This window comes from Sphaeramia orbicularis, chromosome 21 (assembly GCF_902148855.1).
Source record: "Sphaeramia orbicularis chromosome 21, fSphaOr1.1, whole genome shotgun sequence".
In the NCBI taxonomy this organism is placed as follows: Eukaryota; Metazoa; Chordata; class Actinopteri; order Kurtiformes; family Apogonidae; genus Sphaeramia; species Sphaeramia orbicularis.
In genome coordinates this window covers 9,636,018-9,654,171 of record NC_043977.1, presented here as the reverse complement: position 1 = coordinate 9,654,171, position 18,154 = coordinate 9,636,018, and the positions used below count along the sequence as shown (strand labels likewise).

At 36.4% G+C, this 18,154-nt stretch overlaps 1 protein-coding gene across 4 annotated transcripts in view; it reads right to left on the bottom strand.

Moving 5' to 3' along the window:
• Positions 1-328: 328 nt before the first annotated feature.
• Positions 329-18,154, bottom strand: part of znf385b (zinc finger protein 385B) — a 73,292-nt gene continuing 55,466 nt past the window's right edge. The window contains exons 5-11 of one of the 4 annotated variants that reach the window (XM_030125050.1): positions 12,079-12,215; positions 11,032-11,142; positions 4,354-4,516; positions 3,521-3,916; positions 2,803-2,987; positions 1,950-2,045; positions 329-1,351 (exon numbers count right to left, since the gene is read on the bottom strand). In XM_030125050.1, coding sequence (XP_029980910.1) covers positions 1,073-1,351; positions 1,950-2,045; positions 2,803-2,987; positions 3,521-3,916; positions 4,354-4,516; positions 11,032-11,142; positions 12,079-12,215 — 1,367 coding nt within the window. In that variant the 3' untranslated portion in view covers positions 329-1,072. Of the gene's footprint in view, positions 1,355-1,949; positions 2,046-2,802; positions 2,988-3,520; positions 3,917-4,353; positions 4,517-11,031; positions 11,143-12,078; positions 12,216-18,154 lie in introns of all 4 variants that reach the window. The other 3 variants (XM_030125048.1, XM_030125051.1, XM_030125052.1) reach the window with 3 other exon arrangements.

The window sequence follows — 18,154 nt, the reverse complement described above, 5'->3', positions numbered from 1 at the left end:
GTACAATAATAACATAATAATATATAAATAATTTCCAAACATTTCTCTATGTGTTGAAAAATGTTTCCATCTACAAACTATCCTTTAAAAAATGTGAATAACATGAACAAAATTAAATTTATTAAGAAAAATGAGTGCAATTTTACCAATATTCTGTCTCAGTTTATCATTACACATGTACATTATAACTTACAGATCATAGTGCATCTACAAATACACAAAACATTTAATAACAGGCAGAATATGGGTACAACTACACTTATTTCTACTAAGACATTTCAGGTTGTTCATATTTGTTCAATATATTCACATTTTCTTGAAAGGATAGTGTAAATGTATTCATGTAATTTTACCTTTTTTACAGCAAATTCAGAGAAAAATTCACTTATTAAAATAAATTACTGAATGAAATAGGTTATTATGATAGTATTTTACTGGTCTGACCCACTTTAGATTCAATTGGTCTGAATGTGGAACCTGAACTAAAATAAGAGTTAATATCTTCAGTGTAACTGTTGCATTTCCCAAATTCATGCTGTAAGCCGGACTGGACCTGTTGATCATAATGTCAGTTCATCACAGACAGATGTTCAACCTATGTCTTAAAATAAACTCAATTTAAAAGAGAAACATGTAAAAACTAGAAAAAAAACCATATTATTTTGCATTTTTTTCTGTGAACATTGAGTATGTTAGAGGAAACCTTTAATTTTGCTGATAGATTTGTTGTTTCTTAATAATTTTTAGTTGCTTTTTCATCATATTTTCCACCTCATATCGACACAAAACTAACTCCAATTAAAGCCGAGACTCATGACTGTCATCCGTCTCTGAGCAGTTTTTCGTGGTAGTCATGGAAACGACAGATGATGAAAACATCCTCAATGTTCACTGACGCCTTTTTGTATCCTCACTTTTCCAAGGTTTGAGATCCATGACCAGACAAATAAATCCAGCTTTTCCAGTTCTGGTTCTGGTTCTTTGTTTGTCTCATCAGGCCTGTGGAGGCATCTGATCCAGGAGGAGGAGGAGAAGGAGGAGGGGGATGGGTTTCCTGGGCGGAGGTCAGAGGTCAGTATGGCGAGAAGAGGATGGACCCTTGGCTGGCTCTGATTGGTCCAGGAGCCGGACGGAGGAAGGAGGCGGTGAAGAGCGACGTGGAAGCCGGAGGGCGAGCATGAAGAGAGATGGCCGAGGAGAGAGGAGACGAGGAGGCGGGGAGGAGAGGAGATGAGGACAGAGAGGAGGGAGGCAGAGAGAGGGAGGGGGTGAGGGAGGGGGTGAGGGAGGAGGAGGGAGGAGCAAAGGGGGAAGAGAGGAAGGAAGGAGACAGAGGAGGCTTCACCAAGTCCTTCTGGAAGAGGAGATGAGGAAAGGAGACAAGACATAGGAGAGAAGGAAATAAACAAGGAGAGGAGGTGAGGAGAGAAGAGGAGGAAAGAAAATGAGGGGAGCAAATGAGGAAACAAAACAAGGAAAGAAAATAAAGAAGTAGAGGAAGAAAGGAAAGAAGACAAGATAGAAGTAAAACAAGGGGGAGTAGACAAAAAAGACAGAAGGACAAACAAGAAGATGAGAAAAGAAAAGAAGGGGATGAGTAGAGGAGAGGAGGAAAGAAACAAGGAGAGGAGATGAAGAAAGGAGTAAAGGAAAGGTGAGGAGAAGAGGAGAGGAGGAGATAAGGAAAAGAGACAAGAAGGGGAAGAAGATGAGGTTGAGAAAGACAAGTTTAGTGAATCACTGCAGAACGATATATATAATTCTATTTTATTAAATGATGATTTTAAATATAACATTCACATCAACAGAAACAGAAGTTTTTATTGATTTACTGATCTACAGACATTTCACAGGCAGTCAGTTTTTACAGATTTACAGAAGTGTATAGTTTTGTCTGTTATTAAATGCATGTGAATTGGATGTAAATGCAGACATTCAGAGACTCTTACTGTGATGGAGCTGCGCTGCTGTTTGTTGTATGGGCTGTATTTGGGTTTACTGGGTTTTCCTGCCACTCTGTCCTTGTGCCTCCTGCTGGAGATGTGCTGCAACAACAACGACAAACACACAATGAACCTGAGGACACACAACACTGGTTAACGCTCCAGTATCCAGGTGAGCATATTATGCACACTTTGCACTTCATGTTATAAAAGGTCATATTATTATTCACAATTTGTTTTAGATCAGAATTCAAAAGTTGTTCATTTTTGCAGGATTTTTAAAATTCTGACCCATCCACTAAAATCAGCACATTGTAAACAATGTTAAATTCCTACACTAACACCACTCTACCAAGCGAGTACAAAATGGACACTGACACATTTTAGCATTTAACATTTGACCTAGAACAAAAAATTATAATTATATTAACCAGTGTTAATCACTGACTTATGACAGGATGAAAAAATGAAAGAATAACTAATCCAATTTTTATGTAGTATACTGCAAAAAAAAACAACAAAAAAACATATATATATATATATATATATATATATATATATATATATATATATATATATATATATATATACATATATATACATGTTTTTTTTTTTACATTACAAACAAGGCATTTAAAGAGTTAAAAATATGACAGTTTTTGAGTGTTTGGGATTTTTGTTTATGGCTCAAGTTGATGAAATAATTTTTTGTCCTTTAATTTAAAAACAAACATTTTGACATTACAATGACACTATGCATATTATGTGCTTTAGGTGATTAAAGGACCTTTGTGATACCAGAGGGTTAATGCAGATACAGATGAGATGCGTTACTGCACATGCTCTGTGTGACTTTCACCTGTTTGAGCTGGATCTCAGAGTTGACGTGGACGTCACAGATCTGGCAGTGGAAGGTTTTGTTCTGCAGACCTGAACCTTTTAGGGTGGAGCTGCTGCCGTTCTTCAGTTTGGCGCCGGGTCGGGGGTAGGCTTTGATCGGACCGGCGCCGCTCCGAGCCTCCAGCATCGTCTTGTGCTTTGACCCTGAAGGCGACAAACAGATGAGACCCTATGATGACAAGATGAAAACTGTAGAAAGTATTCTGACAACAGTTCAAATGTAAATAAACCAAACTTTAACTGTAGAATTTGTTGGTTTTTCTTTCACATTTTGAGCATTAAGATACAAAACAGGTCATGGAGCTGTTTTTACTGGAGCGTCAACTCTAAAAGTAAAATATATCACAGTAATATGATGTCAATTTTTTCTCTGGAGTCTATTTGACCTTTGACCTGTCCTTCATAGTGCTAGACTCTGTTTGACCTTTGACCTGTCCTTCGTAGTTCTAGAGTCTGTTTGACCTCTGACCTGTCCTTCATAGTTCTAGTCTGTTTGACCTTTGACCTGTCCTTCGTAGTGCTAGACTCTTTTTGACCTTTGACCTGTCCTTCATAGTGCTAGACTCTGTTTGACCTTTGACCTGTCCTTCGTAGTTCTAGAGTCTGTTTGACCTCTGACCTGTCCTTCATAGCTCTAGTCTGTTTGACCTTTGACCTGTCCTCCTTCTTCTACTCACCAGCGTTATGAGCCTCCAGCTGAGACAATGAGTTGACGGCCACTTTACACAGAGAACAGTACAACAGCTTCTTCGCCTTCTCCTCCTCAGACTCCGACGACACAGGAGCATCATGGGAGGAGGGAGTAGGAGCAGGAGAAGGAGGAGGGACCAGGGGGGAGGAGCTAGAAGAGGAGGGAGGAGGAAGAGGAGGAGGTGGAGGAGGAGGAGAGGCTTTGGATGTAGAAGAAGAAGAGGAGGAGGAAGAAGAGGCGGAGAGGCCCGGAGCTGGTAGAGCTGAAGGAGGACTGGATGGAGGAGGTTCACTGCCTGCTCTGTTAGAGGAGGAGGAGGAGGAGGAGGAAAGGAGGAAGGGCTGTAGAGGAGGAGAGGAGGAGGACAGGCTGGATAACAAGTCTGAGGAGGAATAAAAGAAGAGGTGGAGGATAAGGAAAATGAGGAGGAGAAGAAGGAGGAGGAGGAGGAGGTTAGACACATGAAACACATAAAAACAGAAGTTCATCAAAGTCCACATTGTTGTTTGTGGTAAAAAAAAAAAATTAAAGTCATTTAATTTAAAGTATTTCCTCCAGATTTAACCAATGACACTGAAAACAATAGTTTATGGAACGTCAGAGCACAGAAACAGTGGTTTTCATTATCTAAGACTCAACACTTTTATGTCTTAATAACTGGTTTTGTTGGAGTCTGTGATTTGATTTTCTGTTTTATAACCTACTTACTCTATGAACAGTTTTTGTCTATAAAATAAATAAAATCTCAGTATGATTGAGCTGAGTTCAGTCATGTCCACCCATAACCTTCACAACCAGAGGTGTGTTTGTTTTACTCACCCGTGTGCTGACTGCTCCCGCTGGCTGACACAGGGAGGGCGGGGCCTGCAGGGCTGCTCCCATTGGTCTCTCCAGTGATTGACAGCTTGGCCTTTGCCTTGTTCTCCTGAGACTTGAGCTTCTTGGCATGACGACTTCCTCTGTAATGAGCCTCGGCCTGAGACTGAATCAAACACAGGATGACCATGACAACCAGTCTGACCTCTGACCCCTGTCTATAAGCCCAGCAGTGGGGGTGGGGTATGGGGGGGTAGGCCGACACCCACTAATCACCTGGACAAGAGAAGCACCCAATAAAATCTGTGTAAAGGTTTGAAGGAATGAAGGAAATGAAGGAGTTAATCTGTTGAGATTTTTCCCAAAATCATCTGAAAATCTCTGTACAGTTTTATTTATTAATCCAAGTACTTCTATTGCAGTACTATACTTAAATTTAGTACTAGTATTAGTAGTATACGCACTTTACTTGTGTATGTCCATGATTTGCAGGTTTATACTTTTACTTCAACAAATCTCAGGGATAAATGTACTTTAATTCAAGTGTTGATTATTTGCTATGCAGATGACACCGTAGAATTTAAAATTTAAAAAAATACTTGTGAAAAGTTGTTTATGAAGAACAATTGCATTCAGAATCTTATACTAAGACCATTTTACACACTACATACATACAGTATTATATACTTTATATATAGTAGTCACAGTTCACATAATTTTATTGAAACTGTTTAAAATATTGATGTCCTTAACATGATCTATAAATGTCATAGTTATGATTGTACTTGCACAATGTAAACTATATATTTTGACTCCTATCTCATCACATACTGATGCTTCGTCATAGCGTTGTACCTCTACAGCAGGGCTGTCAAACTCATTTTAGTTAAGGGGCCACATACAGCCTAATATGATATAAAGTGGGCCGGACCAGTAAAGTAATTTAAATAATAGGATAAGAACTTATAAGTAAAGTCAACTCCAAAGTTTTGTCTATGTTTTTGACTGAAAAAAAGCAAAATTCTGTAATGAAACTGTTTACATCTATGAACTGTGCTTGAGCATAACATAAACAAATATGAACAAAATGAAAATTATTAAGAAAAATAAGTGCAATTTTAACAATATTACACCTTAGTTTATCATTTATACATGTGCATTACAACTTACAAATCAAAGTGGATCTACAAATACACAAAACATTTAGTAACAGGCAGAATATTGTTAAAATTCCACATACTTCTCTTAAGACATTTCAGGTTATTCACATTATTGTAAAAGGCTAATCTGTAAATGTAAACATTTGTGTTTTTTTTTTTTTTACACTAAAACAAAGAGGAAAATTTATGGTTTTCATTAGTTATAGGCTATGATGATAGTATTTTACTGGTCTGACCTAAAATGATTTTAACATCCTTGATTGTTAATATCTTCAATGTGATTTTTGCATTTCACAAATTCATCCCACGGGCCAGATTGGACCCTTTGGTGGGCTGGTTTTGGCCCCCGGAGCCGTGTGTTTGACACCTGTACTCTACAGCATCATTTTGTTGACATATTTAGTCTGATGAATGTTCTTACACATTCTATGGACTTTGACCCATATACAGTCGACAGTATACAAACATCTGATTCCATCTTTGTCTGTGTTGTCTTTCAGGGTTAAATGTTCATACATATTTATTTCTCATTCTCTTTTTTTCAGATACAACAAGAAAATACAGTGAATATGTGCACAGCCTTAAAACACAGAAAAACTGAACTAAACATGTTCTAAAGGTTAAAGTCACTCTTTAATGTGACCTTTGACCCCGAGACAAGAAGTAGCACAAACAATTAGAATCATCTGACATGAGTTGAATCAAATATTGGGTTTATTTTTGTTCAAGTTGTTGATTTTTGTGTTCATTTTTGGTCATTTTCTTGATTCATGTGTTTATTTTTTGTCCATTTTTTAAATGATTTTGTTAATTTTTATTGATTTTTTTTCCTGTTCATTTGGCTTATTTTTCTTTTTTTCTTTTTTTTATTATTCTAGAGAAATGTCAGGTATTCATGGTTGTTAAAGGATAGCTTGTAGACAAATAATTTCATTATGTAATTTTCCTTTTTCACTGTAAAACATAGAGATAGGTTTGTAGTTGTCATTACTTATAGGTTATTATTTTACTGGTCTAACCCGTTTTAAACCGTATTGGTCTGAATGTGGAACCTGAACTAAAATGCTTTTAACACCTCTGCTTTACTAAACAGTCGTCCATGATGGACATACAGAACGACTGCTTTTCTTCGGCTGCTCATACTGTAACTTGGCACAACTGCATTACTGAGGGGTCATCTTCCAACACCCCCCCCCCCCCCCCCCAAACACACACACACACACACCCGACAGCTGGGAACTATGTGGAGCAGCTGTTTCAGTCCCAAACCCTCAGACCCATAGTTTCAAAGTGACGTTTGGTGAAACTGCCTCCATATGTTCATGTATACGTCTCCGCTGTCATGACTCAGTGCTTCGTCTCTGTGATTTGAAAACGCTGGCGTTGGACGTTTCAGCAGGTCAAACATCGGGTCAAATATCACCATGTACTCATGTGTCAATTCTAACACTTATGTTGCATTGTCAATCTACACGAAACCAACGATTCACAACGAGATGAGCTGAAAACCTGCATCTACCTGTAGAAAAGTACTAACACTTCATTATTTTAGATTATAAGACCCTTTTCGTGTATCAGGTACATTATCTTCCCTACATTTGAACTCTATAAATCCCCATATTTTACTTTTTACTTCAATTTTTATGCATCTGAGGGGCATTTTTATTCATTCATTCATTCATTTTCTGAACCCGCTTTATCCTCACTAGGGTCATGGGGGTCACTTGGAGCCTATCCCAGCTACATAGGGGCGAAGGCGGGGTACACCCTGGACAAGTCGCCAGTTCATCGCAGGGCATTATTATTGTTTTCTCTTTTTCTCTATAACATCCAGACTGATTTAAACCTAAATGGATGAAACAATAACACATAGAAAAGATGATCCTTTAAGTAAAGATCAGAAATGATGTAAAAGATGTAAAAAGACCAAACAGCTGGAGAAAATGTGTCGTCCATTTAACTAAAATCTGAGACCAGAACTAATACTGACTGGGATTTTTGGTCTCACCTGCACCATCTGTTGCTTCTTTCTTATTTTTTATGGTGCAAATACAAAACTAATAAATAAATATAAGACTTAGAGGACATGTAAAAGAAAAAAACACTAAACTAACAGACAAGTGAAAAACAAAAAGGTTTGCACTGAACAGATATTTGCACTGATGCATTTCTGTAGAAGTGATTGTTTAGTAGGAAAAAAAACCCTGTGTGTTCGTATCTGAATAAAAGTGAAAGCAGGTGCTATTTTTAAGGACCTTTTTAACAGTATTTTAAAAGTATTTTAATCTGTTGAAATTCTGTGTTTGCATGTGAGAACATTACATTTTCCAATATTTCACACTTAATTCTTCTTAACTTTAACACATTGTTTTCATTCATCAACAATTTTTAAGCTTCAAGTACAAAGGAAAGCACAAAATACTGCAGTAAAATCTGAGGTAAACATCAACAAAGTGCAAAACCTTTAGGATTATTATGTGAAATGTGTCTTTTTATACTGAGTCCGTTTACTCTGGTTTTTATCTCTAGTTTAATGTAATAATTATTGGATTTACTCCAGTTTATTGCTGAATGTCTCTAGTTGAAGACTACTGTTCTAGTTCCTAAACGGCTGATGTACCATGAGACGACACCACTCCAATGTTCTTACAGTCAAACATTTAACCATGTGGTCAATTATTAATCGACTCCTGTATGTGAACCAGTGTTAAAGAGCCTTCCACACAGGACACGTCAACCTGAAAACCATCAACTTCATGCAAATGCACTACATAAACCCCAGTACAAAAACAGCTTAGTTCCTGCTGTTTTCACAGAGTTGAACAAGCAGCAGCAATATATCACACGTAATTTATATATGTATTTACTTATTTCTGAATTCATCTTGTATCTATGTAATATTGGCTTCTAAACTTTGTTTTATTGGGTTTAAACTTCTGTTTATTGGATTTTTAACTTCTTTTCTAAGAGTATAGATGGAGTAATATATGGTGCATATTTATATGTACGCGCATATAATTCTATATTTGTATATAGTTGTATAGAAGTAGATGTGCAGGACATGTAGGTATAGATATACAGTGTTTATGTATGTATGTATGTACAGTATGTACAGTATGTGTATGTATGTATGTACAGTATGTACAGTATGTGTATGTATGTATGTACAGTATGTGTTTGTATGTTTGTATGTATACGTGTATGTGCGTATGCATGCATGCATGTATGTATGAGTGTATGTATGCATGTGTGTGTGTATGTATGTATGCGTGTATGTATGAGTGTATGTATGTAAGTATGTATGCATGTATGTGTGTATGTATGCATGTATGTACAGTATGTATGTATGCATGTATGTATGTATGTATGTATGTATGTATGTATATGCATGTATGTATGTACGAGTGCCGTTCAATAAGTTCATGGCCTCACCCAGAACAGAACAACACAGACTGATAATTTATATTTTATTTTTCAACATAATCTCCATTTACAGCAATGCACTTGGTCCATCGATGTTCAAGCATCACTATCCCATCACGAAAGAATGTAACATCCTGTATTATAACAACCAGTATTTCTGGGTGAGGCCATGAACTTATTGAACAGCCCTCGTATGTGTGTATGTACTGTATGTATGTACTGTATGTATGTATGTATGTATGTATGTATGTATGTATGTATGTATGTATGTATGTATATGCATGTATGTATGTATGTATGTATGCATGTATGTATGTATGCATGTATGTATGTATGTATATGCATGTATGTATGTATGTATGTATGCATGTATGTGTGTATGTATGTATGTATGTATGTATGTATGTATGTATGTATGTGCATGTATGTGTGTATGTATGTATGTATGTATGTATATGCATGTATGTATGTATGTATGTATGTATGTATGTATGTATGTATGTATGCATGTATGTATGTATGTATATGCATGTATGTATGTATGTATGTATGTATGTATGTATGTATGTATGTATATGCATGTATGTATGTATGTATGTATGTATGTATGTATGTATGCATGTATGTATGTATGTATGTGCATGTATGTATGTATGTATGTATGTGCATGTATGTATGTATGTATGTGCATGTATGTATGTATGTATGTATGTGCATGTATGTATGTATGTATGTGCATGTATGTGTGTATGTATGTATGTATGTATATATGTATGTGTATGTATGTATGTATGTATGTGCATGTATGTGTGTATGTATGTATGTATGTATGTATATATGTATGTGCATGTATGTATGTATGTATGTGCATGTATGTATGTATGTATGTGCATGTATGTGTGTATGTATGTATGTGCATGTATGTATGTATGTATGTGCATGTATGCGTGTATCTTTGAGAGGCCTGTTTTCCTCTCCTGTTTCCTTGTCCTCCTCTCTGCACTGATTCCTGTTTTCGGTGTTGGTTCATGAATAAAGCAGGTGTTTGGTGAATTAGTCATGTGTGGTTGGCGGTTGGTTCACCTCTCAGCCCTCATTATGTGAATGAGTCCAGTGTCAGTTTCACCAGGTGTGTTCATACTCTACAGGTTACATCCAACATGAACACATGATCCACCACACAGAAACCAACCCACGCTGTCCAACACAACGGACCTGGAACTCCACTGTGTCCACCCATCTTCAATCATTTCATTCCTACTTGTTGTCTCTTCTTCAGTTATGCTCTTCAGTTGTAGTTTTTGGTTTCTCATGCACAGTTTGTTCAGCGTTGTCTTGCTTTTATTTCATTTTGCAAACCAAATACACAGCTAATAAATAAATGCAAGATTCAGACGGCATAAAAAGACTAAACTTTAGCCTTTAATTTTAACCCAGTCTTCACTCCTTTGGTGGCTGCTTTTGGCCACATGTTTGACACTCCTGGTTTACATGGTGAAAAACTAATTCATCCGTTATTCCATTTCCTTGTAAATGTTCGTGACTCTTTGACACAACATGAAGGACTTCCTCAAAAGCCTTCTGTGACCACCTTTATATGTAAGCGACTGGTTGTGGAGCATCGGACTTCAGTTACTCATCAGTGGAATGACTCATGTTTATTTCAAAGATGAAGAACCTTTGGGACCCAACTGTAATTTGGACTGGACTTAATTATTAATCAGTGTGTCATGACTGAGCAGGGAGAAGAAATGTCATCTAATTCTAATTTGAACTCTGTGTTATTCTATGGACCAGTCTTACGTAAAGTTCTAAAATGAAACCTATTTATTTTAGCTGCTTTTATTTGTATTTATATTCCTATAGTAGGTTTTATATGACGCACAGATTGGATGGCACATTTAATTTCGTTGTACAATGACAATAAAGATATTCTATTTTATTGTATTTTGTATCGTATCGTATTGTATTGTATCCTTTTGTATTGTATTGTACTGTATTATATCATATCCTATTGTATCCTATTGTATCCTATTGTATCGTATCGTATTCTATTCTATATCAACAAACAAACAGAAGACTCGTTAACTTCACTTACATCAGAGTTGAACCTCAGCTGACAGACGTTACAGGAGATCACCTGTTTCTTCTTGGGTACCATGGTTACGCCGAAGGTGTGGTTAATGACGGCCTTCTGTACAGGATCCATCTGGAGGGGTGAACCCAGAGGTCAGAGGTCAACAGTCTGTCCACGACATCACCAAACAGTCCTGATATGAAGGTATTTTACAAGATTCAATCTGTTTTTCACCACAGAAAACAACAGTATCAGAGCACAGTGTTGTAATTTGTTTGTAAATACTAGTTTTATTTATTTTATCGATTTTATTTCAGGTCAAATACTGATTTTTTTGTCATAAGTTAAAGTAATTTATCAGAAAAGACAGACACACTCCTGGAAACCATGATTTTGGAATTTTGAGCTGATTCTGTTCATTTTCTTTACAAAAAAAAACAACAATCATTAGAACAAATATGTAATGTATATGTGTGTATAAGTATTTGTTCAAACTATAATGAATAAAATCAGATAAAATATAGACAAAACTGAGAGAATATTAACAAAATAATGCATAAAGACAGAAAAAACATGTAAATATAATCATGATTATTGCTCTGGTCTCGTGTTTTTAATAGAAAATTGGTATTTAAACTCATTTTCAGGTTGGTGTTTGTCCTTTTTCCTGCTGCAGTCTTAAGTTTCCAGTTGTGTTTAATGTTAAACTATATGTTATGTGTGAACTGAATGACCACAGCATGAATTATGTCACAGTTAATTAACTTCTTCTTAATTCATAATGAAATGTTCAGGACAAAAACATGTTCTAAACATACATAAAAAGGGTATATTTACAAAAAATATGAAAATGTATATTACTTTGAATGCATCTCAAACCAAAATACAAAAAATGAGTTGTAACTACAAAAAGGTAGAATATTTGTGTACTGTACTGTGCATTTCAGTGCAGTAGTAGAAGTATTATTATTATTTTGTGTACTGTACTGTGTCTGTGCAGTAGTAGTAGTATTATTAAGTATTATTAGTATTTGACGCAGTAGAAATACTTGGTCACTCTTATCGTACCGTGTTGAAGTTGGGGAAGAGTCCAACGGGCGAAGTAGTCTCGACAGGAAACGTCAGGAACGGTTTCATCATCACAGATGAAGCGCTGGTTCCAACCAGCCCCGGCAACGCCCCGCCCACTGCGCCACAGCCACTTCCTGGAAACAGGAGACGGAGACACAACACGAGTGGAATCATTTATCTGTAACTAAAGATCACGTTCTGTCAGCGGTTTGGTCAGTTAGAGAAGAACCACAGGATCAGGTGTCTTTAGAAGAACGAAGGAGGAGGAGGAGGATGCAGAACCTTCATCTACTGATGGAGAATTAATGATCATCATAAGGGTCATGAATCCACTGACACGTTTTAACCATCAATGATTTCTACATCTGGCTTTAATGATTCTGACATGGCACTAAAAGTATTATAACTATAGGTCCATCCATCCATCAGCCATCCAGCCATCCCTCCATCCGCCCGTCCATCTGTCCGTCCTTCCATCCATCCATCCATCCATCCAGCCATCCCTCCATCCGCCCGTCCATCTGTCCGTCCTTCCATCCATCCATCCATCCATCCATCCATCCATCCATCCATCCATCCATCCATCCATCCATTTTAACACATATCAGACCATGACTTGTACAGATCATTGACTCAACATGAATATTAAACATCTGGGACTGATGGAGGTTTAAACATGTTCTCAGTTTTACCGTCCATCATAAAGAACATATGGAACTGAATCTGCTGCAGGCATGAAGACACAACACCATCAGTAATGAGGAAGAAGACAAATGAATGAACAAACGAACAAATGAACAAATAAATGAATGCTTGTGTTGAATTGCCAACATGGTGAAGATGAAGATCTGCATCTTTATTCAAGAAAATGTAAAAACTCTCACTGTGGCTTCATTTAAAGACCTAAAGATCAACTTACTGATTTTACTTTTTATCTTAATCACCTAAAAATAAAACCACAGCCAGATCTACTGTGAGAAAATGTGTTTTTTGTTTCTTCCAGATGCTTAGATGAAGGTTTTTTTTCTCTTCCCTCTTTCCTTCAGTCTTTATTTTTCTTCATAAATCAGCTTTTTTTGGATTGTTTTCATGTGTTTGGGTGAATATGATGTACATACTGTATAAATGTGTAAATATAGTGTGTTTATCCACTTCCATCTGATTGTGGGAGTCTTGTATCTACAGTACAATGTGTGCTTTCCTTCTGTTTTCTAGGTTTACAGTTGCAGCTTCAGGCCTGAGGTCAGATCTTTCATAACAGTGTAGGAGTAAAATGTGAGATGGACTGAATCAGGCCTTACAGAGGATGAAGAGGAGGAGGATGAAGAGGAGGGGGAAGGAGGAGGAGGAGGGGGAAGGAGGAGGAGGCCTGTTTTATGAGTCCAACAGGAATTATTCACTATTATCACAGTCTGACCAGTTTAAATACACAATAATCCAGAGCAGACAATGATAAATGTCCGGTTTTCATCATTAAAACACATACAGTAAATGCACTGGTGTTCAACAGGGCTCCGTCCTGGGACCACTGCTCTTCTGCCAATATCAACAAATATAAATATATACAGACTACACAGTTATTCATGTGTCAACAAAAACCACAACAAAAGGCTATGAAAATATTGAACAGGCATTTCATCAGTGTTTCACGATGGCTTAAGAATAATTTTCTGTCTTTGATTTGGTCTAAAACTGTCTCATTTTGCCTCTCGATAAGATGTAATCGATGTGAGGACTTTACTATAATTATTGGAAAATGGAAAATGAAATGAATTCAGATATTTAAGTGTAATCTAGTTAGAGGCGCATGATAAGAGACTGTCCAAAAACATCAAATTCAACCAAACTTTTGACCAATAAGACCTGGTTTATCTACAGAAGAAACTCGATTATATATGCATGCCACGAATTTATTACATTTTCCATCTGATAATGACAATGAAACCTATGTACATTAATACTGATGATTTACATTAATACCTGAACTCTATGAACAATTAAATTCATATGAACCACAAATAAATAAATCGTTCAAATGAAATAAAAGCCATTTTTAATCATTCTAATTAACATATAACTCATTATCACCCAGTTAAATGTTATACATTCTTTTAAAATTAAATAAAACATATCAGAAAATCACAACTGAATGTAAGTGTGTTTCACCCAAGTATGTACTCACTGTAATATATTATATTTTATTTCATATGATTTTCAGATTTTCATTTTCAGAACATTTCTACTCAATGCTGTCAAACTGAACAGCTATAATCTCATCCAAAAATAAGTATATGATTAGTATATGACATAATTTTAGATTCTACATTTTCATTGAAATTGGGTAAAATTAATTGTGTAAATTGTTAAAAAATAAGACCCAACTCACTGTCAATCATTATTACAGCTTTAAATCCATGTTCAAGTCCTGATATGAACCACTGTCTGCTGTAATAAGTCATTCTAATCAGTTGTAATATATTTATTACTACATCAGAGTTGAAGTAATACTGCGGATCGGTGCAGTTGTACACACACCATCAGCGCTACCACATACCCCATAATAAACACAACTTAACCCGTGCACACAGATAGTGTCCAATGCAATGCAAGGCGTTTTAAAATACCTTTGATCCACCTCTAACCCTGGTAAATCCTCTGTAACCGATACTCAATGTCCTGCAGCTCTGTTTAATTGGAGCGTAACCCACATGTGAGGCCTTTTCTAAGAAAGATAAAGTGGATAAAGCGCTGAAATGGACCGATCCAGTATGTATGTGGATTATCCGCCGTGGAGGTTTATCCTCATATAACAGAGCCCTGAGTCACCGTCTGCATTTGTCAACACGCCTCATTATGAGATTCAGAGCAACGCAACATGGAATCAAACACACATCAGCTGCCTTGCACGGGATTTATGACAGTAAATACACATTAGAGGCTATTTCTGAAGACGCTGCCATGTGTCACCGTGGGAATCCAGCCAAAGTGAAAGCTTCCACTTTAATGAGACTATGCCGGAGACGAAGATTTACTGACGTGGATCCACATGTAAACACCAGATTACAATGTTTTATAAATGATCTGCCTCAGATTAAATGTACTAAATCTTTGACTCTTTTTTTTTAAATCTTACCTTGTAGATATCCTATACTACCTGTATTTATCCTTATATGCTTATTTTTTAAGCTAATTTTGTTCATTTTGCTTCTTCTTCTTTTTTTAACTTCATTTCAGTCAGTTTGTTTCACTTTATATATTATTTTGGAAATGTTTCATTCCCTTTTGTTAATTTATTATTTAATATACACAACGGCTAAAATTTTCTTAGGGGGTCAAATGAGTGGCCATTTTTGTCAAAAAAAAAAAAAAAGTTGTGTTGAAATAATGCTAATACATTTGTGCACAGACTACTGATATTATTTGACAGTGGAAGCTATATTTTCAGAAATATTGGATTTTGAATAGCATGTGTATGTGAAAACTTTTGCTGGTGGACGGACGTGACATTACCCATGATGATCTGGTCAGTGCCAGTACTTTATTAGTAATAAACTTATATACTTACTATTGCTAATTCTCCTCTTATTCATAAATGTTAGTATTGTGGATCTAAAACAATAACAGCTTAAGAAAAACACAAAATGTGGCAGTGGACGGATGTGACACGGTTGTTTCGGATCCCATCATACTGATGCTTGGCAGCCATGTCACCGTTTCCAGAAATGATCCCTGTGCAAAAACTAGCATCTTAATTATTTATTGTATAGTTTATCATCATACTAAAGAGTAAACAACAATATAGAACTGTTATTTAATTATAAAAATGATTATTATTAGAAAATTGTTCATTTAAAAAGTGACGTGTGACATTCTTAATGTATGTATTGGCATAACATAAGCAGGATGGATCAGCACCATACTCCATATTGAAACCGGTAAAAATAAAACATGTGATATGTAGTATATAATCTTGTAAGAAAAAATGGGGAATCTAAAAGAATGGAATATTTGTTTTTCAGGTAAATTCAGTTAAAATATAACTTGGCCATTTGTGACATGAAAATATAGCATTAATTGTGATGAAATTGGACATTTTTGACCTGAAAACATAGTTCATATGACCATGAACATGTTGCAATAGAACTGAAATCCTGTAAATTTGCATAACTTGCATTTACCAACACAAAGTTCCTTTGGGGATTCACTTATATTGATTTCTTATGCACAAAGACAGAAATAAGACCTCTAAGCTAATTTTAGCCGATAAGCCCAGTGTGTCCATCCACTGTCATTGATCCAACTCCATGGGTTTTACTGGTGAATCAATCTTGTAGAACAGGGGTGTCCAATCCTGGTTCTGGAGAGCCACTATCCTGCATGTTTTAGATGCATCCCTCTTCCAACACACCTGATTCAAATCATAAGCCTGTCATAAAGCTCTGCAGAAGCCTGATATCGACCGTCAGGTGTGCTGGAAGAGGGAAACATCTAAAACATGCAGGACAGTGGCTCTCCAGGACCAGGGCTGGCCACTCCTGTTGTAGAAGATGACAGTGTTTCCATGGTAACTACAGAGCCTCTTAACGTCCAAATGGGTCATATCTGATGACCATGAAAAGATGACAAACTGAATTTTACACCAATTATTTACATGTATTGATAGGATTAGTGGATCAAGAGGTACTAAACATTTAACATCAGTAGATGGTTTTGGACGTTGGATGTTTTAAGTGTTTAAGGGATGAGTCATCTACTGTTAAACAAAAAAAAGGAAAAAAAGGACTAAAAGGTGTAAAACCAGGTCAGAATTACAAGATTCATGAGATTATGGAGTTCAAGAATATTGGATTGTTGACCTTGGACGACATCTGACTGAACATCTGGTAATTTTTATGCTTATTTCTATTGATGATAATGTTATTTCCTTTTAGTTTTCCGTCATTAGTCCTGTCCTCTGTCTTTGGTCCAGTGTTGGTATGAGTTACCTACTGCAGGTCGTTCCCTTTTCCATCTTGTTTTTTCCACTCTACTGTGAATGACTGACCAACAGCACGTAATATACCCAAAACTCATTAACCAACTTAATTAACTGGAAAAAAATATAGAGTTTCAGCATCCTGTAATTACAAGAAGAGGTGTCTAATTAGTTTCCATTGCACTTCTGTAAAATAGTCCCAATGTCCCTGTATGTCAGCATCATGTTCTATCTGAAACATCCCCAGTTACATGTGTGAGGTTGTCAGGTTCTGTCTCTATGTTAGAGTCCTGTGGTCTGGATGCAGGAGAACAATCTGCCAAAAGAAGTGGGTGGTACTTTCACTGGAGGAGAACTCAACTAATTCAACCAAAGTCCATATATGACTTCTCAGTGATCAATAGGAAGTATATTAAAATCTCTAGTCATTTACATATTATAAACCATTAAAATACAGACCATTAGAAGGAGAGGAACATTTTTAGTATTTTAAAAAATTTGTCAAAGATCCAAAAATCTAAACAAACTTTAGAGACAGAGAAGAAGATGTTTGAAGAAATTGCTAATGAAGACAACGATGTTGAAGATGAAGATGGCAACAATGAAGAGAATGAAAATGATGACAAAGATGAGGATGATGACACTGCTGATGATGAAGATATCAATGAAATGAATGAAATAAAAATATGACCCTTTAGGAACAACAGGAGGACAAAAGTAAAACTAAACCTGATAAATGCAGGGGTTATAGTTAAGGTTATAGTTAAAGTTAAGGTTAAAGTTATGCTCCATTAAACTCCACTGCCGCCACATCTGTGACACTGCAGCGCCATCACTGAGCCGTCGGTCTCTCTGTCATCTGTTTCCGATAGAACGCGACAGCAGATATATCAGTATTTATAGCAGCTCCTTACAACAGCAACTAACTGTAAGAGAGACGGTGTGTGTGCATGAGTGTGTTGAAATCAGAGCTCAGAGGACACAAGGACGGAATGAAGAGGCGTCTGTCCACACGCTGTCCATCACACACATTCAGAAAGACGTCCTCACTTTCATAAAGGAAACCTGAGATTCCACACAGACTCTAAATTTAACGGT